This window comes from Pan troglodytes, chromosome 3 (assembly GCF_028858775.2).
Source record: "Pan troglodytes isolate AG18354 chromosome 3, NHGRI_mPanTro3-v2.0_pri, whole genome shotgun sequence".
Taxonomy (NCBI): domain Eukaryota; kingdom Metazoa; phylum Chordata; class Mammalia; order Primates; family Hominidae; genus Pan; species Pan troglodytes.
In genome coordinates this window covers 118,470,468-118,494,432 of record NC_072401.2, presented here as the reverse complement: position 1 = coordinate 118,494,432, position 23,965 = coordinate 118,470,468, and the positions used below count along the sequence as shown (strand labels likewise).

At 35.0% G+C, this 23,965-nt stretch overlaps 1 protein-coding gene and 1 long non-coding RNA gene across 2 annotated transcripts; both read left to right on the top strand.

The window, feature by feature from the left end:
* Positions 1 to 1,637: 1,637 nt before the first annotated feature.
* Positions 1,638 to 21,098, top strand: LOC104006174 (uncharacterized). The gene is made up of 3 exons (XR_679767.2): positions 1,638 to 1,782; positions 3,984 to 4,012; positions 20,893 to 21,098. It is a non-coding gene; the product is annotated as an uncharacterized LOC104006174 (long non-coding RNA).
* Positions 1,777 to 3,645, top strand: TRAM1L1 (translocation associated membrane protein 1 like 1). The gene has a single exon (XM_526671.9). The coding sequence runs from the start codon at positions 1,806 to 1,808 to the stop codon at positions 2,913 to 2,915; it is 1,110 nt and encodes a 369-aa protein (XP_526671.2). The 5' UTR covers positions 1,777 to 1,805; the 3' UTR covers positions 2,916 to 3,645.
* Positions 21,099 to 23,965: the final 2,867 nt, after the last annotated feature.

Here is a 23,965-nt window from a genome sequence, read left to right as displayed (position 1 = left end):
CTTTACCTGGATGTATCTTATAGTTATTATTGATTATTGACTGCTGTGTGCATCCATTTTCTCACTCGTAGATGGAAGTGTCTGTTGCATTTTTCCTACGCTTTGGGTGTGTGGGAGCCAAAAACTTTATTCTTTTAGTTCACAAGTCTTCAGACCAAGAGTAAGTGCAACAAAGGATAGGACTTTCCTTTATCTGCTCCTGGATCTGATTTAGCTTACAAAAATATCCTGTGTAAGAAGCCTGAACCTGATGCTATATTGATATGAGACTATTGTTTGCATTGGAAGGAAAAAGTGTATATTTCATGTCAGAGGAAACAAAATTTATTCCCAACGAAAGGATGTGGCTATTTTTAAAAAATTAGCAAATACTAGGTACATTTCTCATTAAAAGTTGATGTGTATGGTCCACACCCTCCCCTCCATCCTCACCCCACCTTGAAGTAAAACAGGCTTGTGCCTACCTTGGTATTGAAAATTATATAATATAACTTCTAATACTAGGTCATAAAAGGCCATTTAGTTTCTGTCTTGCTTGCTAGAAATCCCACTTTTGGAGCATTAAGCCACCCTTTCATGCTAATGCCAACAATGCACCTAGAGGCCACAAGTAGGCATTCTGGCAGACAGTCCTAGAGTACCTTAACCTTTTCAAGGCTTCTTATAAACTTTGTGTTTATAAGCATGAATTAGCTTTATCCTTAGGGCAAGTTTAGCCTTACTTAAAACAGTGTAGCTTTCCTTGGATCTTGTCTGAATGTTGCAAGTGTTCAATGAGGATTCTACTTTCTGGCTGTTCCAATCTTGAAAGTTTCCAAGTCCTATGTGAAGTCTTGGGAAACTTCAATTCACAATTCCTCCATATATGCAAAACCTACACAAATGACATATGAGGTTCTTTTCTGTTATAATGAAGAAATTAAGTTTTGAGCTTTGTAGCCAAAAAGAGACCTTTCCATGAACTAATACATCTCTCCCTCTAAGTGCCAGTCTTTCAAAATACTGGCTAGACGTTATCATTGCAAACATTATTATTATTGCAAATAGGGGAACTAGTTTTAATATGCTATCTTGTTGACCTAGTAAATATTTCCAGGTATAATTGATTTACAGTAAGAGACAATACAGCGTAATAGTGAAAAACAGGCGCTCTGGAGCCAGACTGGATTTAAATCTTTGCTCTAACCCTCACTAGGGATGTGAATTTGGCCATATTACTTAACCTCTCTGTGCCTCAGTGTTTTGTCTCTTGAAAAGGGGTGGGGGAGGGGAGATTATCACAGTATCTACCTCACTGGGTGTTTCAGGAAAGTTAAATTCATAAATATAAATAAAATGCTTAGCACAGCAACTGGTAATTAGTACTGGGAGTTTGCTGTTATTATTATGCTATTGTTGTTATAATTAATGATCTGAAGAATAACCAGAGCTCTATAGGTTTATCATGATTACTAATGAAGATGCCACTAAAAAAAAGAATTCAGGAGCATCTTGGCGGTGGCAGCGAGTTTGAAGACGCGACGATCAACGTTGAAGATCACCGCTCGCAACCCCGGGCCTGGCGCCGGGTAGGGGCGCGGCGCTCGATTTCCTTCCCTGCCTCCGCCGTCCCCCTGGTGCGCATGCTCAGATCAGCTCGGCCCTCGCCTTTGATTTATTTTTTTTCTGGGCGGCCGCTGCGACCCGGGACTGACTTCGGGATGGGAAGTGGAGCCCCCGGAGCTGCTACCGTGGCGGCGGCGCTGTGAGGAGCAGCCAGGGGGAGGCAGCTGCGGCTCGCCGGTGAGTATCCGGGAAGCGCCACCATGGGGCTCCGTAAGAAGAGCACCAAGAACCCCCCCGTTCTGAGCCAGGAATTCATCCTGCAGAATCATGCGGACATCGTCTCCTGCGTGGGGATGTTCTTCTTGCTGGGGCTTGTGTTCGAGGGAACAGCAGAAGCATCCATCGTGTTTCTCACTCTTCAGCACAGTGTTGCTGTCCCTGCAGCAGAGGAACAAGCCACGGGATCAAAGTCCCTCTATTATTATGGTGTCAAAGATTTGGCCACGGTTTTCTTCTACATGCTGGTGGCAATCATTATTCATGCCACAATTCAGGAATATGTGTTGGATAAAATTAACAAGAGAATGCAGTTCACCAAAGCGAAACAAAACAAGTTTAACGAATCTGGTCAGTTTAGTGTGTTCTACTTTTTTTCTTGTATTTGGGGCACATTCATTTTAATCTCTGAAAACTGCCTGTCAGACCCAACTCTTATATGGAAGGCTCGTCCCCATAGCATGATGACATTTCAAATGAAGTTTTTCTACATATCCCAGTTGGCTTACTGGTTTCATGCTTTTCCTGAACTCTACTTCCAGAAAACCAAAAAACAAGACATCCCTCGTCAACTTGTCTACATTGGTCTTCACCTCTTCCACATTACTGGAGCTTATCTCTTGTACTTGAATCATTTGGGACTTCTTCTTTTGGTACTGCATTATTTTGTTGAATTACTTTCCCACATGTGCGGCCTGTTTTACTTTAGTGATGAAAAGTACCAGAAAGGCATATCTCTGTGGGCCATTGTGTTTATCTTGGGTAGACTTGTGACTTTAATTGTTTCCGTACTCACTGTTGGGTTTCACCTGGCTGGATCGCAGAATCGGAATCCTGATGCCCTTACTGGAAATGTAAATGTGTTGGCAGCTAAAATTGCTGTTCTGTCGTCCAGTTGCACGATCCAAGCCTACGTAACATGGAACTTAATTACTCTCTGGCTTCAGAGGTGGGTAGAAGATTCTAATATTCAGGCCTCATGTATGAAGAAGAAACGGTCGAGATCTTCTAAAAAAAGAACAGAAAACGGAGTGGGAGTGGAAACTTCAAATAGAGTAGACTGTCCGCCAAAGAGGAAAGAGAAATCTTCATAATCTTTGCAAGCGCATTGATTCATGTCTGCAAAGGAATCTGCTCTTTGAGGTTTCTTTCTGCACTAGAGATTTTTCTGTTTTTGAAAATAGTTCGTGCTCTTCGGTTTTTGTTATTGAACTGTTTCATGTATTTTTTAAAGACATTTGAGGGGAGGATGATTATTATGAATGGGAAAAAAAGATTTTGGTTGAGACTAAATTACTCATCGTCAAAATAATGTCAAAATAGTTTTGGGGATCACCACTATGTTTTGTTTTGATTTTTAACCTTTCAACATTTTCCTAATGATTTGCAGAGATAACTGCACAATTTTGCATATCAATGATACTAGTTCTTACTCCCACCAGTGTTTCATAATACCAACAAGATGGTCTCTCCTAGCAAGATTATGTGTTTAATGTTTGCTTTGGGGTAAAATAAAAGTACGAAAAAGGTGGAAGTCAAATCAGTATTCTGTAATTGTTAGAATTTATTTTTTAAGAACTTACAACTCAGAAAAGATTGCTAGACTCACCAAAATAATAAATGTTCTTTATTTTACAGGTAGTGATTATTAGTGCTTCATCCCCATTTAAAAAAACACAGTACTAATGGGTAACACATATGGAGGTTTGCTGCCATATATATTGCATCAAAATATCATTAATTAATATAAAAATATTAAAATCATTCCTGTCCATTCCACTTGTAAATGGGAATTCATGAAATTAAATATTACTTTAAAAAGGACATTGAACTTAGTCTTTTTTAAAAATGTTTATTGAAAATGATTCCTAATGAGGCCTTGTAAGATCAGTAACCACAGCATCTTAGAAAAATATTGTTTGTATACCAGGTTGAAAAATAATACTTGGCATGTGTATAAAAAAAGTCAGCTAATTACATTTGGAAAGCATGTTATGCATCAACCTTCAATAAGTTGAAAATCAGATAGTCACATGAAAGGCTTTTGAAAAATAATGTTGTGATTATTTGTTTTCATCTTTAATTGGGGAACATTTATCTGTATAAGACATATTTTGAAGATTATTTACATACACATGTATGTATAATCTGTATCTTTGCAGAATCCAATGGAAACAATGGGAATTAGTGGGTGAGTATTTATACGTATTGCCTCTCAATCCTTATTTCAGTTTTATTTCCATAATGTGTTTATATAATTTTTCAGTAAGACAGTACTTTACAAATATGCTAGGGGAAGGCCATATATTTCCTATTCTGTTATATTTTCTCCTACTATGTCTCTCATCTCTAAATATTTTATAGCCAGCCCTCTCTTTGGTTTAAGTAATTCAACTCTCCCAAGCATGGAGGGCCCTCAAAATCAAGTTTAATGCTTTTATTACAGATCACAGACAGAAGAGCCACTCTTGGTAAAACATTCCTTTCTGTCTGCTTTCAGAAGTAAATATCAAAGCAAGATTTCATTTTTTAAATATAGAATCCATCATCTTACCTATTTTTGTTTTCAGTTACTGAATACTGTAATATTGGTAGCACATGTTGTAAGGTCCAAAGTAAACCAACTTTATGCAACTGAAAAACAAAGATTTTTACCTTCTCGTATGACAGAGAGTTCTTTTTTTAAAACCATTCTAGCCCATTACCTGTAACCCCACTCCTGGTAAGAAATGCCCTATATATTGTATACTTCTTTACAAATAAGTGCAGATCTGACTCAAACTGGAAAAATAAATTACAGAAAAATTATGTTACATGATTAACAATGCCAAGAGTTAAATTTGGCTTAGAAATAGATGTGATTAGGATTTAGATCAGTTTCCCTAGGATTTTTCTTGGCTCTAACCCCTTAGCTTTATGTTCTTCATGGCAGCAAATAATGAAAGCTATTCTAGGCTTTGTTTCTTTAACCCTGTGATGGAGAGAAAGAGAAAAAAACTAATTTCTAAAATTCCCAAGACAATGGGAGTTACCTTTAGTAAAGTCATTTGATAAAGGAGTATACTGGGCTGATGGATGTAAGTCAGGTTTCATGCTTCATCCATGGAAAAAGGCAAAGCCTGTTTTTTTGTGTGTGTGTGTGTAAGATATTAGTTCACAAGAGGAAGCAAGGTTATTGAGAAGAATAAAGGGAAAGATGCTGGCTACATCTCAACTACTCACAATGGTATTCCTACTCAATAAATATCGTCAGAAAATAAATGTATGCCAAATAAATTATGAAAGCAACATTACAAATGAAATTTAGCTCAGTACAAATTAGGTATTTTTAAAAATTTATTCTCAAAACATTCATGCCATGATATATCTCAGTGTGATGATTTGGTCTGTGTCAAAATGGACCACATGGAAACATAAATTTTCATTATGATTTGAGTTATTAAAGCAGGCATTAAGTAACCCTGTGAAGGCTCAAATAGCTGATTATCTGCCCCTCCCAACACCAAAACTGCAGAAATCATAAAGGTGTATCTAATATTTATATTTAAAGATTTTCTGATTTATTGCCTTCAAAGTTTAGCCTTATATTTTAAATAAGTCTACAAGTATAGGTTTTTCCAGCATGGGGTCAAAGTATATGTTTATTTTTGAAAAATGATTCTGCTAGCATTTAATTAACAGTGTATACCATTTGTTTTTAAACAAATAGTATCAATGTGTCATGGAACCTATATATCTTTTAAGGGACAAAAAAGTTTTAGGACTTATTATTCTCTTACTGATAAGTATAATTCTCCATTGATTTTAATTAGGAAAAAACATAAAATACTTTTTCATCTATCTTTCATCAATATTTGTTTATCGGTTAGCAGAATTATGCATAACCAATACTGTATTAACTTGGAATAGATTCAAGAAGATTAGAGTTATTAAATTAATAATTTAAAGCTTGCTTGAAGACAAAATATTCTGATATTCCTTTAAGTTGGAAAAATAAAGGTAAAGTTTAAGTTTTCACTCAACTAGACTAAGTGAGAATAATTTGTATAGAGTAACAAAATACTTTTTACCAATGCTTTATGCAGGACTTGTCATATTGGAACAGTTGCTTCGAGGAAGTTCTTGTGGAAAGCCATGTTTGAGAACGTGGCATATGAAGTAGGCTAGTACTTGGGCCTTTGCGCTATGGCAGAGAATGCCCTCCAATGGGAGAGCAGACCTTTGTAATCTGGACAAAATAGACAGCGTTGTTGAGTATACAGAGGTAATTACTTTTATTTTTATTTTTATTTTTATTTTTTTGAGATGGAGTCTCGCTCTCTCACCAGGCTGGAGTGCAGTGGCGTGATCTTGGTTCACTGCAACCTCCGCCTCCTGGGTTCAAACGATTCTCCTGCCTCAGCCTCCCATGTAGCTGGGACTACAGGCACGCACCACCATGCCAGGCTAATTGTTGTGTTTTTAGTAGAGACTGGGTTTCACCATCTTGGCCTGGATGGTCTCAATCTCTTGACCTAGTGATTCGCCTGCCTTGGCCTCCCAAAGTGCTGGGATTACAGGCGTGAGCCACCGTGCCTGGCCAGGTAATTACTTCTTACTAACACCAAACTATCTGACCAGAGAATTCAGTAGCATTTAGTTAACAGTGTATCCCAGTTTTAAAAAAACAAATAGTATGAATGTGTCATGCAACTTACATATCTTGTAAGGGACAAACAAGTTTTAGGCTTCATTATGTTATGATAAATCTCAGTGTGATGATTTGGTCTGTGTCAAGATGGACCACATGGAAACAAGTTTTTATTATGATTTAAGGCATTATTAAAGCAGGCATTAGTTAACTCTGTGAAAGTTCAAGTAACTGATTAACTATCAAAAACACGTTAATCAGTTAAAAACTGGTAGGAATTTCTATGGAAATAGGGAAAAAAAATTTGTTCACTGCCATCTTTCAATCAAATCTACCTTCCGTGAGAAACTACCCGCACTAAATAAGACAGAGTGGTACCTGCCAATTACTCCAATTTATGTAGAAAAAAACCTCATACATCCTTCATGCAAAAATTATACATTTCCGAAACATTGAATTGGAACATTCTTATATGGTCATGTAACTGTCAAAATTTTCTATCTAAATCCCTATTACCAAGTTCTTTTTAGGCCCTGCACCCACTCTGGCAGTTTTAAGTATTAAATAAATGTGGAATAAGCCAAACATTAAGAATTCTGCTCACGAGATTATTTACCTGGGTTTTCCTTTTTCTTGACAGGTGACCTTGCATTTTGTGTTGCAGCATTATGTCAGCTAAATTTTTCATTTTAAAATCTAAAAAAATACATTAATGTGTAAACTGACCATTCCAGTAGACACTTACATAGATGAGGAAAAGACAGTGGGTTGTGATAGGTAGTTAAAGGTTCACGTTAATTTAAAAATGAAAATGGTTAAACTAAATTCACAGTAATGATGTGTGTATCTTCTAGCCAGCCTAGAAGTGTCACTGTTAAGGGATGTGGTTACTCACTGAATCAGGAAAAATATAAATTTTAAACAAAGGGCAAGTTAACTCCTTAAGGTAAATGTAAGAAAAGGCTCAATTTCAACACCACCCGCATCATTCACCAAATCAAATCATGTCAGCATTGCAGAATCTCATGGCTTGAGGAAAGTTTGCAAAAATATAGATCATTTACTAGCGCCCATGTGGGATTTCTCGTAAGCCATCACACACTGAAAAATATTTACATCCCAAAATAAATTTAATATCTCATTCTCTTCATGCCCTTATTGCTTTAACTACAGAAAAGCAGCTGTCCTCTTAACTCAATCCTCAAATAAAAACAGCCAGTTAAATACAAGGTTGCCAGAGTCCTCAACACAAATATTGAAATATAACTTGTAAGCTTTAAGATAATTTTAAAAAGATGTTTTCAAGTATAATGACACAAATTCAGCAGAGGAAGGTAATAAGGTGATTACAAATAATGGTTAACAATAGAGATCGGGGCAAACCCCTGCTGTGGCCCTTAGAGCTAAGTGAACTTTGGCAGAGAATGTCAACATTCTGTCTTGGATTATATGCCATTAAAGTGACAAAGGTATGTATCTCAAAAAGCTGCCATGAGGATTAATAATATATACAGATACAGTGTCATAAAGTTTCTTTGTGAGTGTGTGTTTATACAAACATGTTAATATATTTATGTTTATACCACATATGTGTATATAGTCTTAATATACAATTTAACAGTTATGTGTGTCTCTGTTTATGCATAAATATATACATATCCACATATGTACACACATTTATAGGTTTTCCCCCTACATATTTGTTTCATTTTAATGGATTTTGTTTTTAGGGTAGTGTTAAGTTCACAGCAAGACTGACTGCAAAATACAGAGAGTTCTCATACCTCACACATACCTGACCTCACACATACACCGCTTTCCTCACTATCAATATTCCACCTCAGAGTGGTACATTTATTGTGATTGGTGAACCTATATTTACACATCATTATCAACCAGTGTCTATAGTTTACACTAGGGTTCACATGTATTGTATTCTATGGATTTTCACAGGTGTATAATGACATGTAACTACTATTACTGTATCATTCAGAGTCATTTACCCTAAAATTCCTCTGTGCCACATCTATTAGTCTCTTCCTCCCCTGTAGATTTTCACACATTGTACAAATGTATGACATTGATTTTTCTCTCATGTCCAGGTAGGAGGCAATAGAAAATTCAAGTATAGTGAATCTATTTTCCAAATGTATGAATTCTCAAAGACTAAATAATGTACATTACAATATATAGGACTATAATTAAAATGTGCATAAATTATCTTCTGAGTAACTAAACACTTATTTTAAAGAGTTATAAAATTCATAGTAACTATGGACTACTTTTCTTACATAATTACAGAAAAAAAGACATCATATAAAAATTTTTGATATATATTAATTCCAAAGTAGGTGTTATATTTAACATATTTGAAACCATGGTCTAGGTAAATTACAGTAAGAATAAAAATTAAATTCTGATGTTCAAAATTAGATTTCAGACTAAGTAAGTGAATTAAGCATTTATTTAGGAAAATCAAAAAGCATCAACCATCACTTTAATAGTTATGGATAGTAGACTATTATCCTCTTGGTGTCAGATAATATGCATTATACATCATTACATTCTCATTACCTTGCACAATGTCTATGGATCATACTTTCTCAGAATTTGTTGAACTCAGCTGAAACAAGCAGAAAAAAACTTAGAAAAGCTTTCCTTCACATTTTAAATATTGACTTTCCTTAAATCTATCACCCTTTCCCGATTTTAAGTAGTAATTGTTAATTTATTACTTGTTTACTGCCTATCTCCTGTGTCCACTTGAGGGCTGAAGTCATGCCTTTTTAAATCACTAAGGTAAAAATATCATGAAGCACAAGTCTAGTCCAGTGGAAGCACTCAATAAAAATGTGTCGACTGATTATTTACCTTATGATTTGGGGGCAGACTATACCAGGTTTTTATTTAGAAATGGCTGCATGTCATGTGTGGCATCCTAATGACATTTGTGCTTTGTCAATTTCTTTGAAACTTGAGTGCTTTTTCTAAGAATTAAGTTAATATGTCTTCTAAATATGAAGCTACTATTATAATCTTCATTATATGAATCAGAATGCCATTTTGAATGTTACACATGAATTAAATATATACCAGTTGTTGCACATCCTTAATGGCACTTTTGTAATGCTGAAGAACAAGGGGAATGATGCTATTTGAAAAGGCACAGGAGATTGAGAGACGGACATGCTTTTTGGTGGGAATGGAAATAGGGAGTTTTTTTGGTCAGTAGTATCTGTCATGTCTTTTAGACATCCTAATATACACTTAGAGCTCAGGGGCGTGGTCAAAGCTAAGGACATAAATTTGGGAGTCATCAGTATAAATGCAATATTTAAGTAGGGGCATTGAACAAAGTAATCTAAAGAGAGGGTATACCTAGGGAGAAGAAGAAAGTCCACTGCTTAGCCTTGAAACATTCCTACAGATAGAAATGAAGGAGTAGAATAAGAGCCAACAAGGGAAACTCAGTAATGGCTGATGTAGTAGGAGAAAAACCAAGACTAAATGTATATGGGTCTCACAGAACCCAAACCTAGGTGACAGCTGGTGAGGTAGGCAAAACACAAAGGTAAACAGTGTCACAGAACCCACAAGAAAGTGTATTATGAGCCTGAAGATATAAATGCTGCCCACTATGAGCATGAAGATATAAATGCTGCCCGCTACTATTGAGAGTTCAAATTCCTTATGATTAGAAATTTTGAATGGCTGGACTGAAAAACAGGTAGGTCACTGGAGAGACGGTGAGCTCAGTTTCAGTGGAGTGATAGGGATGAAAGTCCTGTTGGAATGAATTGAGGAAAAAATAGGAGGCTAGGATATGCTGTATGATATTATGAATACTTTCTCAACAAATGTCTCTGTGACAATGTAGCCGAGAAATGGAAAAGAGTAATGAATTCTCTTATGTACTAAACAAAGTTAAGCATGGAGTTAAAAGAGTTTGTTTTGTTGTTGTGACTGTTCTTAGAATGGAAGATAATAGAGAATATTTATATATTTGCATACTGAAAAAGAGATGAGATGACACAAAGGAGAGGGAGAATAACTGCAAGATCCAGGCCACGTTGCATGAGCCCACTGAAGAAATGGGTATAAGACATGATTTCCTAATTTGAAAAAAGCATTTTTTTTAATTATATGAAATAAATCTTTAGTTGGCACATTTTCCCACAGCCTTTTGGACATCTGCATACAATAGATATTTGAAGGATTTTTGAACAAAGAAATCTTCCTGATTTTTTTTCCTCCATCTCTACTTTTCAAAAAATTCCAATGCTTTAATAGATTACAAAGGCACCAGGTGTTCATTAGATCTTGAGAAAACAGGAGCTCTGAGATTTTCTTTCTAGTTGAAGTTTCTATCTTTCCACTTTAATTACCATTACCATGGGACTAAACAGAACTAATGACAGTTTAAGAAATCTGATGATGTTTTTAATCAATTTAATTATCCATGCTAATAATGCTAATCCATGGTAAAACTTTTGAAAGGATTTTAAGATTCTTTAATACTGCTTAAAATGTTTGACTTCACTACATTTTGGAGGCTGAAGTTTTAATATTACTGTGTGTTAACAAAAACAAATATTTTAATGTGATTTTTAATATTTGCAAAGAGATTGAAAGTCGTCATACCTTTATCTCATACATACATAATAGAATACTCAAATAAAACAACCCAAAATTTATGCATAGCTGAGCTTCAAATATCCACAATATGCCTGATAAAATCATGTGGATTGGTGGAGAGAAGGAGAAAGGGGTCTGAAAAATAACAACATCATGGTAAGGGAAGGCTATAGTGCACCTCTGGGAAGGTTTCTTAGGTAACCAGTACCAGTGCATTCAGCTCATAAGGAGCCGTCGCTCCAGGTAAAATATATATTTCCAATCCTGGTAATAACAAAGCTTTATGTAAAGTGAAGGGACCATCCTAATAAGCTCTCTGGGTCTAAACACTTCAACTCTGATATCTCTGTAAAAGAGTATCCCATAAAGGCTGAGAGACATTGACCACCTTTAAAAGTCCCAGCAGACAAAGCAAATTAAGTTCAATTCCTTAAATATTTATTGATTGATTAGTATATCCCAGACCTGGTGATAAACACTGGGGACACAGTGATAAGTAACATGACAAGTGACAATTCGTAGTCCAATGGCCAATGACATTTACAATTTTGACTGTAAACAGCCATAGTGCAATATTGAGAAACTACTTAGAAGAGCAGAGTCAAGTAACCTTGGAAAGACAAATATGTTGATAGAGCATGCATTGGCCTCTGTAAAAGGTCCAAAGAGAGTGCAAAGTGAGCAGCTCTGGCACAAGTAACACACATCCTGACTTCATCAGATCCTTGAGTAGCTGTTCAGAAGACAGCAGTTCATGTGCTCACCATTGGCATAGTGTGAGTCCCCAGCAGCCATTAGGAAATGAATGGCAACGCTGAGGGCAGCAGATTAGCCAGAGCTCGCCACCTACCCAGAGAAGCTCATGGTCTGGGTGAAGGTGGTGGTAATGGCACAGCCTTCATTCACTCAAGGGGAACACCAAGTGACCTGCAGTGAAGTGAGAATAGTAGTGGGAAGAACTGCTGGGACCCACTTGGGAGGGCATGTGATATTGGATACTAGAGGGAGGAAGAAACTCAAAAAAATTGGTAACTCCTAAAGTTACACCTGTTGGAGTTAAATACTAATGAAATTCCTATGAGATTAATGTGGTTGATGAGGCTTAGAGAAAACAATCCACTAAATAAATTATAATAAACACAATTCAGTATGATCTATCACATGGAAACCATTTTGAAGAATATAAACAAAAGTTTAATTTATCAATATATAGGTACTTTTAAAAAACTTTAAGTTTGACAACATGTTTTGTATGACATTCTGTGACAACTGTCTGAATTAATCCAAGGTGCCCTGACGGGAACATCTCTTAACTATATTACTCGTTATCTTTCTGCATGACGGTACTTAGGTGAGTAACCAAGCCCTTCAATAGGTCCTTCATCTGAGTCCCTGTTTGGAAGGTAACATTATTAAAGAAAGATATTTGATCCTAGTTTTAGATCTTGGATACAATAACCCATCCTGGGTCAAATGAAGGTGTAAAACAGGAATAGGTTCTGGCAGGGAAATCTATAGCAAAGTGCCAACTTGTTCTTTACCAGGCAATGTTATCAGGATGACCTCCGGCTTACTCAGCAGCATTTTAAATGTGCAGCACTGCTGGCCAGTAACATGTTTCTTGTGAAGTTCTTAGACATGATTTTGCTTTCTGGGGAAATACTATTTATTCACATCTGTTTTCAGGGTTGTTAAGAAGAAAATCATTGGCTTTCTCACTGCCTACCGACATGGAGAATGGCATTACCCATGTCTTTATTTTCTAAATGTTGACATTAGTGGCCTAATAATGTATTCTACATTATTCTAAAAAGAAAGATAGTTGCTATGTGTTGGGAATTGTTTTACGTAAAAGAGCAACCTCAATATTGACCCTGAAATCATTTAAACAAATTGCTCTAGTTTCAATAATAGTGGCAGAGGGGTGTCTTTTTGGTTATTCTCATACACCTTTGCTTAAATACATTTACCTAATTAAAATACTCTTAAAAAAGAAATTTTTTGCTGTATTTATATTGGGGTTACAAAATGCATGTTTTTCATTTGCAGAATATTTTCATTTCTAAACTTTAATTGCCTGTTGATTATGAGACTAACCTTAATTTCTTGAAGTTATTAAGATTTCCTTATTTTTTATTTTTCCCCACTATATTTAAAAATATTGAAAGAAAAGAGCACATAGCAAATCCTGACTGCTATATAAGGTTTTGCTGAAATTAATCTACATGTAAAGATTTATGAAATAAAATTATTCTCAAATATTAACATTTAATTGTCTCCCATTTTCACTAGTTTTCTCTAAAATCTGTTTTATCAACTCCAAAATATATAATAAAGTCATTAGACATTTTATATGCTTGAAGATCTCCAAAATCCCCACTAAATTCAAATGGCAGTATTGGACAATTAGGAATATATTTGTTATTTATCAGATTCTATACATTATTATAAGATCATCAATTTTTCCAAATATATCAAAACATATCATAGCTCTTCAAGCAAGACCTGGCCTCTGCTACTATGTTATAATTATGCCCATTCTTGCAATTACTCTAAATTACTCTGTCTTGTTTTAAATTGTATATTTTGAACACTATCTCCCTCACTAAACTGTAAACATATGACTGAAACTGAAAATGTTATAGGCTAAATATGTTTATTTTTAAAATGCCTGTTTATTTTTCAAGTTGGATAAGTCTATTCTTATTTATCATAGAAATGGCATTATTTACAGGCAAGAAATGGTGGTTTAGAAGGAGAGCGGTGTGATAGAATTTCTGAGAATTATTAGAGTAAATGGCTCCAATGATCACCTATGTGAATTATTCTCTGCAATATCTATTGGCAACAGTAAACAGCTTATTGTTCATTATCTTTAAGGGGTTTTAATCATTTATGGCAAAATAGACTACAAACTACTTAAGTACAAGAATCTTATGCTTCATTATATGCATTACATTTCATTGCATCTAGTATGGTGATGTTTAAAATCACATATCATACATTTTATTAATTATACTGCAAATTAAAGGTTTATTCAACTCTCCATTCAGCAAATGGTAATTAAATGCCTACTGTTTCCAGCACTATGTTTAGGTCCGCAGCTAAAAGGGAAAATGGCGGTTCCTCCTCTCACTGTGTTTGTGGCCTGGGGAAGGAAAAAGACTAATTATGAAGCATATATAACGCACTATGCTAAGCAATAGGATTATTGGTTGGATTTTTCATTCTATTATTAGTTTATTATTCATTCTATGAGGGAAATCAGTCTAGCCTTATTGGTTTAAGGAAATCTTCCTCAAACAACTGACAACTGTAATAACAGTGGGAGAATTAGGGGTTAGAAAGTTTAAACGATGGATGCACATTGTCTAGATGGAGAAGTGCACACATACAGACCAAAAATTGAGGGAGGACATGGGTTTGGGCATGAAATATTGTTAGGATATAGAGAACAAGTGAGGGAGGAAAGAACGACCTTGAATAACATACTAAAAAGTTTGCACTTTATCTAAGATCAGTAAGTATTCAGTGAAATATTTTGCCAGGAGAATGACATGATAATTTTTATTAAAAAATATTTGTAGTGGCATGGAGAATCTATTGGAAGGAGTCAGAGAAAATTAGTCTATTCAAACTCTATTTCATATAACAATGCAGGAAAAATTATTGTAATCCACACTGAGGTAACAAGAAGAAGAATGAAGAGTATAGTTGCAAAAATTATGATTAGTGTTAGTCTCAATAGAATTTGTTGCTTCTGGATATGAACAGTGAGATAAATGGGTGTTATGGATTTATGACTTACCAACTCAGCTATGAGCAAATTAGCAGCATATGGTACTGTTTCTGAGAAGAGAATACAGGGGAAGAAAAATTGTGAACTCAAATCAATTGAGTTTTTGCAGAAATACCATTTGACCCAGCCATCCTATTACTGGATATATCCCCAAAGGAATATAAATTATTCTAGTATAAAGACACATGCATGTGTATGTTCATTGCAACACTATTTACAATAGCAAAGACATGAAATCTACCTAAATGTCCATCAATGATAGACTGAATAAAGAAAATGTGGTACATATACACCAAGAAATACTATGCAGCCATAAAATAGAAAGAGATTATGTCCTTTGCAGGGACATGGATGGAGCTGGAGGTCATTATCCTTAGCAAAATAATGCAGGAACAGAAAACCAAATACCACATGTTCTTAATTAAAATTGGGAGCTAAATTATGAGAACACATGGATACCTAGAGGGGAACAACACACACCGAGACCTTTTGGAGGGTGAAGGGTGGAAGGAGGAAAATGATCAGGAAAAATAACCAATGGGCACTAGGATTAATATCTGGGTGATGAGATAGTCTGTACAGCAAACCCCTATGACACAAGTTTACCTATGTAACTAACCTGCACATGTACCCCTGAACTTAAAAGTCTAAAAAATAAATAAATAAAATTGAAATGCTTTTAAAACAACAAAAACACCACAATGATATTTATCAATGATAATAGCATATACAGGCCTTATGATTATAAGGAAGAACTCAGATGGATACATATATTTTGGAAAGTCATCAAAATATAAATAATAATTGAAGTCAAGTTGTAAGGTCAAATTTCGAAGAATGAATATGGAGAGGGAAAAATTAAAAGACCTCTCTCTAATGACAGACATTTTCTTTACAGAAAATTTTGAAAAGGCCTAGGAAAGAGTCTTTCAAATTTCTGAGAAGCATTCCTATGAATGACCTAAGTAAAGCAATAAAACCAATATTTTCTATTCATTGGAAATTTCTTCTCTGTGATACAATGCATCTGTTCTGTGACACAAAGATAACATGTATTATGAAGATATGGTGAATGACAAAAAACTTTATTATTACTAATATTAAATATTTCTTATTCTAAATGTAACTAGAAAATTTAAAACTAGTAACTAGTATATTAAAAGAAAGACCACAAACTTAAATGTATCTTCAGGAAACTAAAATGTCACCTAGCAGACTTGGATAAAAAATAGAAATTCAAGAAAAAAATATACAACTAGAAAAATGTAAAACTCAATGAACTAGTCAAAGAGCAAATTAAGAAGATTTAAAAAGAGCTTCAATACAATAGATCTGTCAGGAAAAAAAATGCCATAAGAGCACAAGGAAACAGGAAAGGTCAAGGATAGAATGAGAATGTCTGATAGGTGTTTGGGATTTCAGAGAGGGAGGAGAGAAAATGGGGCAAATGCCATATTTTAAAAGATAACTGGAAGATTCCAGAAGTGTCAAACGCCACCAATCCTCATATTCAACCAATCAAATAAATCTGAAACACAATCAATCTGAAACTGGACATGTAGACATTTGTCCAGTAATATAAAAAACTAGTCAGGAAATTAAATGCAAAGAGAAAGTCTTAACAATTTATAGAGCAAAGGGAGAAATTAAGAACAGAAAATGGACAGTCTGAGAGGAGAGATGATTCTCAGCAGGGATAATGGAGGCAAGAAGGCTGTGTAATGTAAATCTGCATGCTGAAAGAATTGTCAATGTGAGAATCTACATATGGTAAAAATATTTGTAATGGAAACATAGTGCTACTATTAGGTCACTCTAAGGGAAGTGCAGCTCCAGCCGCAATCCCCTGGCTTCAGGGTCTCTTCCTGGGCTCTTCTCTAGTGTCTCCCTGACAAGTCTGAAAATCCATAGGGCGTTTGAGGTATGCCCATCAGTGCCCATGACCTATTGTCTCCTGTTATAGTCCATAGAGCTAGAATCCCAGAATTCTGTGCAGCAATAGGCTCAAGTCACTTTGAAAGACTCTACAGGAAACTTCAAGGTGTGCTTTTGCATGGGCTATAAAAATATTAAGGATGGGTATATAGAAGAGATTTTTCAGAGTCTGTCTAAAGCAGAACTTTACTAAATAATTCTAAAGGCAATTATTCATTTAGAAGGAAAACTAAAGATGGAATTTAAAAAATATTCAAATACTCAAAAAAGGAAAAGATAGAAAAATAAAAATAAAACAAGAACAACCAATTGAAAGCAAAAATTAAAGCTATAAATAAAAAAAAACATCAGTTATCAGTTTAAATCTAAATGGTCTAAATGCTCCAGCTATATATGGTTTTCAAGAAACACATGTAAATATAAGAAACCAAAATGTTGAACTCCAAAGGAAAAACAATAAGTATATTATGTATATTCTACTCAATAGAAATAAGTTGTGGCTCTGTTTATATAAGGCAAAAAAGAGTTTAAGGAAAAAAATTTATACTGTCTATATGAACACTATATAATGATTAAAGCTTCAATTTACTAGAAATACATAACAGTTTTAAATTAGCATGCCCCTGTGACTATAGCTTTATAATCTGTCTTTGAGTCAGGGTTCTCCAATTGCAAGTGACAGAAAGAATCTCTAACTTAAGTAGACAAGAAAATTTTTGGTAATATCTGTATTGATTAGCTCACAATGTTGAGAGAGAAGCAGGACTACTAGAGAATAGATGAGAATTCTAGACGTTAAGATCTGAAACTAGGATGTAATCAGGTTATAGTGCCACAGTGGGCATAGCTGGCACCCACAGTGCTGCTGGACACAGGTGTTGCGGCCATCAAATGCCCCCAAGACTTTCACTAAATTTGTCCTGGTGAACAAATTATATACTTCAGTATTTACCTTTGAATTACTTGTTTAATGTTAAGAGGTTCAGAATAGGAGCACTTTGTTGTGTTCCAGCTTTTAACCAGTTCAGGGAAGGAGTATCTACTCCCTTGGGCTTCCTGATTGGGAATAATGGAATATTGTGCCTTCCATTTGTGTTTTGTTTTATTAGGGGCAGAGTGGGAAGCTTCAAACATTTACGTAAATTCCTTAATTTTTTAAGTAACTATATAATTTTCCAAGTAACACATGACCACATAGAATGAGGTTTATTGTTCTTTTTTATCTCTTTTTTATTTTTATTATTATTATTTTTTCCAGACAGGGTTTTGCCCTATCATCTAGGCTGGAGTGCAGTGGGGCAATCTCGGCTCACTGCAACCTCCGCCTCCCGGGTTCAAGCAATTCTCCTGCCTCAGCCACTTGAGTAGCTGGGACCACAGGTGTATGGGACCACAGGTGTATACCACCACACCCAGATAATTTTTGTATTTTTAATAAAGACAGGGTTTTGCCATGTTGGCCAGACTGGTCTCGAACTCCTGGCCTCAAGTGACCCACCCACCTCCCAGAGTGCTGGGATTACAGACTTGAGCCATTGCACCCCGCCTTTTATCTTTATATAGCACTGAAAATAGAGCCAAAGTGTTCTGTCAATTCCTTTCTGTGTCTAGCTACACACACCCACATATATATCTAGCTGGGTATTTAGTGAAACATAAATTAAATTAGAAACAAGAAATACTGAGATAAAATATTATCCTAGCAAATAACAGAATAATAACTTCCCTTAAAGCTATAGCCTAAGGTTCAAAGACTATTTGTTTTTATGGATATGATTACTCAGAGGGATTTTTACCATGCCTTTTCATGCTTAATTCTCAATGTAATTTCTGAATTATTGATTCATCTACAAGTTCCTAAAAACAAACTTAATAATTAAGCATATAAAATTCCATTTTCCAACAATGTATAACTTGTCTCACATCTTTTCTACCCCACTCCTCTCACAAATCATATAGCATTAAGATCTTTGTGTGTGGAGCTCTGACTACCAGTAATCTCTTAGCCTAAACTGGTCATGAAGAAGCATCTGGCAATTTGACAGGGAGAGGCAAGTTGACAGCTTCTCATCAAATATCAAGCATTACAGTGTTTCCAGTGCCAATCTGGATTTGACAGTTTATGAAGTATCTTAACACAGGCCTACACACAATAAAACAGGTAGCAGCTACAAAACTGATTTTGTCTTATTTAGTGCTGAAAAAAAATTCTGTTGCCCAGAAGGTAGAAATATTTTAAGAAAGCGACACTGCTCTACCACTGGGAGTATTGACAATACTAAAAATAAGACATTTTACTAGTTTAAAACATTGTACTTGGCCCAGGAGGAGAAAATAATGGTATTTAATAAGAAAATTAGATTGATGTGAAAACAGAATTCCTATCCGCATGATTAGTTATCAACTTGAATAAAGTATATTTCACATGTGTGTGTGCATGCACACAGACAAACAAATGTGGTCACTCAGGCATATGCACATACATACATAAACAATAAATATATTATAAAAGCATTGTTGAATTGTGCCTTGTAGATTATTTCTTTTATTCAAAAGTAAAACTTTAATATATAATATATACTTTTTATAGTATATATATACATATATACACTTATTGTATATATATACTTATAGTATATATAGTATATACAGTATATACATATACATAGTATATACATACTTATAATATATATAGTATATACATATAGTGTGTATATATATACACACATATACTTATAATATATGTATATATATATCCTTTTTTTTGAGACAGAGTCTTGCTCTGTCATTTCATCTGGAGTGCAGTGGTGCAATCTTGGCTCACTGTAACCCCCGCCTCTCAGGTTCAAGGGATTCTTCTGCCTCAGCCTCCGGAGTAGCTGGGAATACAGGTGCATCCCACCACGCCTGGCTAATTTTTGTATTTTTAGTAGAGACGGGGTTTCACCATGTTGTGTAGGCAGGTCTCAAACTCCTGATCTCAGGTGATCTGCCCACCTCAGGCCCCCAAAGTGCTGGGCTTACAGTTGTGAGCCACCATGCCCTGCCTATCTACTATATTTCAGAATTAGAAATGATAATATATTATGATTTTAAAGAAAAACAAATAAATTCTTAACATATTGTAATTAGTGATAGAATCAATATATTTTCGCCCTGTTACCAGTCCGGTAAAAATGTTTTGACATTATTTAAATGTGATAAGCTGATGAAAATCATTAGATACATTGCAGATTTCAATATATCACCATCAGTATATTAGATTATATTACGAAATAAAGAAAGCAATATCTTTTATTGTTTTCTAAATTTTAAATTAGTCTGCTTGTAAGACATTATGCAAAATTTAATATATTCTCTCTCAACATTGTGAGCTCATCAAAACCGATATTACCAAAAATTTTCTTGTCTGCTTAAGTTAGAGATTCTTTCTGTCACTTGCAATTGGAGAACCCTGACTCAAAGAGAAATTATAAAGTTATAGTCACAGGGGCGTGCTAATTTAAAATTGTTATGTATTCCTAGTAAATTGAAGCTTTAATCATTATGTAGTTTTCGTATAGACAGCCAGTAAGAATTTTTCCCCTTAAAGCCTCTTTTGTCTTATATGAACAGAGCCACAACTATTTCTGTTGAGTAGAATATACATAATATACCTATTGTTTTTCCTTTCAGATTATGAAAATATCATCAGATTATTTATTAGCACAAAAAGAATGTGGGTAGCAATGTCTTAGGGTAGCAAATATAAAGTAACCACTCTTTTTTGTTAGAATGTTAGTAAACTTCGCATTATTACCGTACTGAGTACCACATCTCTTTATTTATTGGATCCAGATGAGCATTTACAAATGAATGGCCCTCATATTTGACATGACAAGCAGAAGTAAGGAGAAATCATTATACTTTGATGAGATCCCAGTGACCAACCATGGCAGCTACTCAGGATTTTCCTGCCATTTTCAGCTGTCCTGCTGCAAGTTGAGACAGTGTATAGGATATTATGAAGATAATTGGGAATTGTGACCTTTTCCAAACAAACTTTCAAAAACCATTTTCTTCTGTTTTTCAGGCTGATGTCTTCTCTGTTTCTCTGACCTTTCAGTGACAGCCATCATGACCCCCACAGCCCCTGCTCTTTCCACATGTGTGTAAGCCCTAACTCCTTATTAAACCCTTTTGTCTCCTGTTACTTAGTGTGGTTCTATTTACTTGACAATATCCATAAAGGTGACCTCACTAAAAGATGTAATGCACAGACTTTAATGACAAACACTGAAAATCTCTAACTGTTATGGGAATCAAGCAGCTATATAGCCTCTAAGTACTTGCAATCTCTGTGTGCTGTCTCAAGGCAGAGCTGACCCATTATCCTAATAAAAAAAAATCAACAAAATTACAGCAAGCTACAGGGAATAATTTCTAGTGTTTTATAGCACTATAGGATTATGATTAGCAATAATATATAGTTTTAAATAATAGTTAGATGTAGGATATTGAATATTCCCAATACAAATAAATGATAAATGTTTGTGATGATGGATGTTAATTACTCTAATCTGATCTCTATGCATTCTATGTATTTAAACATCACTATGTACTCCATAAAGTACTTTTATAAGTAAAACAAAACAGTTAACATTTCTTTGAAAAATGAAAGTTAAATAAACATAAAAAACAATTACTGAAAAGCAAACAACAAAAATGTTCCCCCTTCCTAATGATCTAAATTGTGTTCCTTGATAGCCCTCCTTGATATCCCTCCTTGGTAAATTTTGCTTTATCTTATATTGGAATACTTGAAGTAATATTGGTCTAAATGGCAGAAATCACATAGCTCTTATTGTGAATAACAAATCCAGGGCCGTATCCCCTACTCAGACAATGTGTTTTTCATGTGTTTTATTAATTTCTACTTATATCTAGTTTCAATCACTTTATCCAAGCAGAGAGGGAGGATCATTTTTTTGGCAAAGACAAAACTTTAAAAAATTATTACAAAAAAACCCTCTAGTGTCTTCTTTTTGGAAAAGCAAATAGGAGAGGTCTGTCTCAGATAAAATTTTAGTTTTTCTCCTTTGCGTTGCCCTCATTGAGGGCAAAGATCAAGCCTTGACTGTCAACACGAACACCTTTTTCCTTCTCAACTACAGCGTACAGCACAGCACTTTGCACATAAATAGGTTTTCTCTAAATGTTTTTAATTAAAATAGTAAAGTTTAATTTCAAGTAAGGTGAAAAATGGGGAGATTAGACAGAGCGCCACACTGGGAGAACTAGAAAAACTATGGTCAGATTATACTTACTGCATAAATGTGCTAGGACCAATCCATGGCATGGTAAGGATAAGAACAGAATGACAAAGATAATTTATGTTTAATATGAAACTTTAGCCTTCTATTCCATATATGTATATGATTACATACACATACATCTACATGGGAAATAGATAAGCCATTATAGTTTACCTTTTTGTAAATTATTTTGCAATAATTTTGTAAAGAGCTAGCCACTTTCATAGGCAAATGCAAACTACTCATATATCATTTCCTCTAAGAAACTTTTGATTCCAACTCAAATTGAATTACTCACTCTCGTTCTTGTGACCCCATTTTATATTACAGCAAATTTTATCACAGCTATTTTAACATTTTATTGTACTTACTATTTTTACTGAGCTGTTGTACTCTTGCACTGTGTGTGTGTTGGAGACATAAAGTAAGAATTAAAAATATCTACTTTGATATCAACTTGTATAGTCACTAGGAAATTATTTGTTGAATGAATGAATGAATGAATATTTTTCTAATGAATGGAGAAACTATTTTCCCCCTACTGATATATATATATCAAAAAGAATGAGAAGGATAAAATGCTCATTACTCACAAATCCATCAAGAATTGTATAAAAAGAGAGACCACAGATGAGGGTAACAAAGAATATTTGGTTCACTATTTTAAAAGTGCATTAGTAAACTTGTTCCACCTAAGTACAAGCACATGTCAGCTTGTCCACAATTTTCTGTTTTATAACTAGTAATAGAGAAGACATTTTGGTTTAAGGAGGAGCTGAAGGGAAAAGAGAAACTATAGGAATAATGTATCTATTTCCTTTGTTGCACCAAAAAAGAAACTTGAGCACCTATGACTAAGGGATGAGGACCACACTTTTCAGGATTCAATAAGAAAACTTTGCAAGTCTCTGGCCCTCAGTCCAGCTACTTTTGTGTTCAGATGACCACATGTGATAATAAGTTAAAAGGAAACTTTTTTTTTAACCTGTCTAGACAGTGAACTCTACATCATTGTGACACTATAAGGAAGTGAAGTACTCAGCTCTAGGTGACAGCATCCCTGGCAGTGATGCTGGCATTTCAGGATTGCAATTGGCAGTGGTGAGGCTTCCACAGGCAACTGTGCAAAGCACGAATGGGCAAGTGGTGGCTGGAGTAGGAGAAGGAGACTAGGCTAATACACTGGGGGGAATTCAGTTCATAAATTTGAAGTGGGTTTGTACAAAGGACTCCTCTGAAATGCCCAGAAATAAGCACAAGATACTGTAGAAGGGAGAGTTGTGCTCACACCATTATGTAGGTCAGGGCTATCAAACCAAAAGTCATTGAGTAAAAGGATTGACAAGCAATTTTGAGGCCCCAGCTAAAATTGGAAACTATAAATCTGTCCCACTTGTCAGAGTTATGGGATTTTTCTCCAGGGAAGCTCAGCAGCCCAGAAGCTGGAAAATGTCTGTGATTAGATAGGTCTAGCTTGGAGCTGTGTTTCGAAGAAAGTAGAAGAAAGGCAGAAGAACAGGGGCCTTGAAAATAAGAATGACAAGAAATGGACAAACATGATGATGGATTTCATCAAGAAAGTAAAGCCAAGAAGCATGATATGAAAAACATACATATGAGGGATTAAAAGACCAAAGTGTTTGTTATTAGAGAGAAGGACTTAGTATATAGTTCAGTTCACAGGATTGTAAATCCTGCTTGTGACCTCAGGAGTGATTTACTGAAGATAAATGATGAGAAATAAGTTACAGAAAATATTAAGAAATTCTGAGTGCAATAAAGTCACTCAAAAGTAATGGGAATTGTACAAATACAGAGAAAAAAATGAGCCATTTGTCACATTCTCCTTGA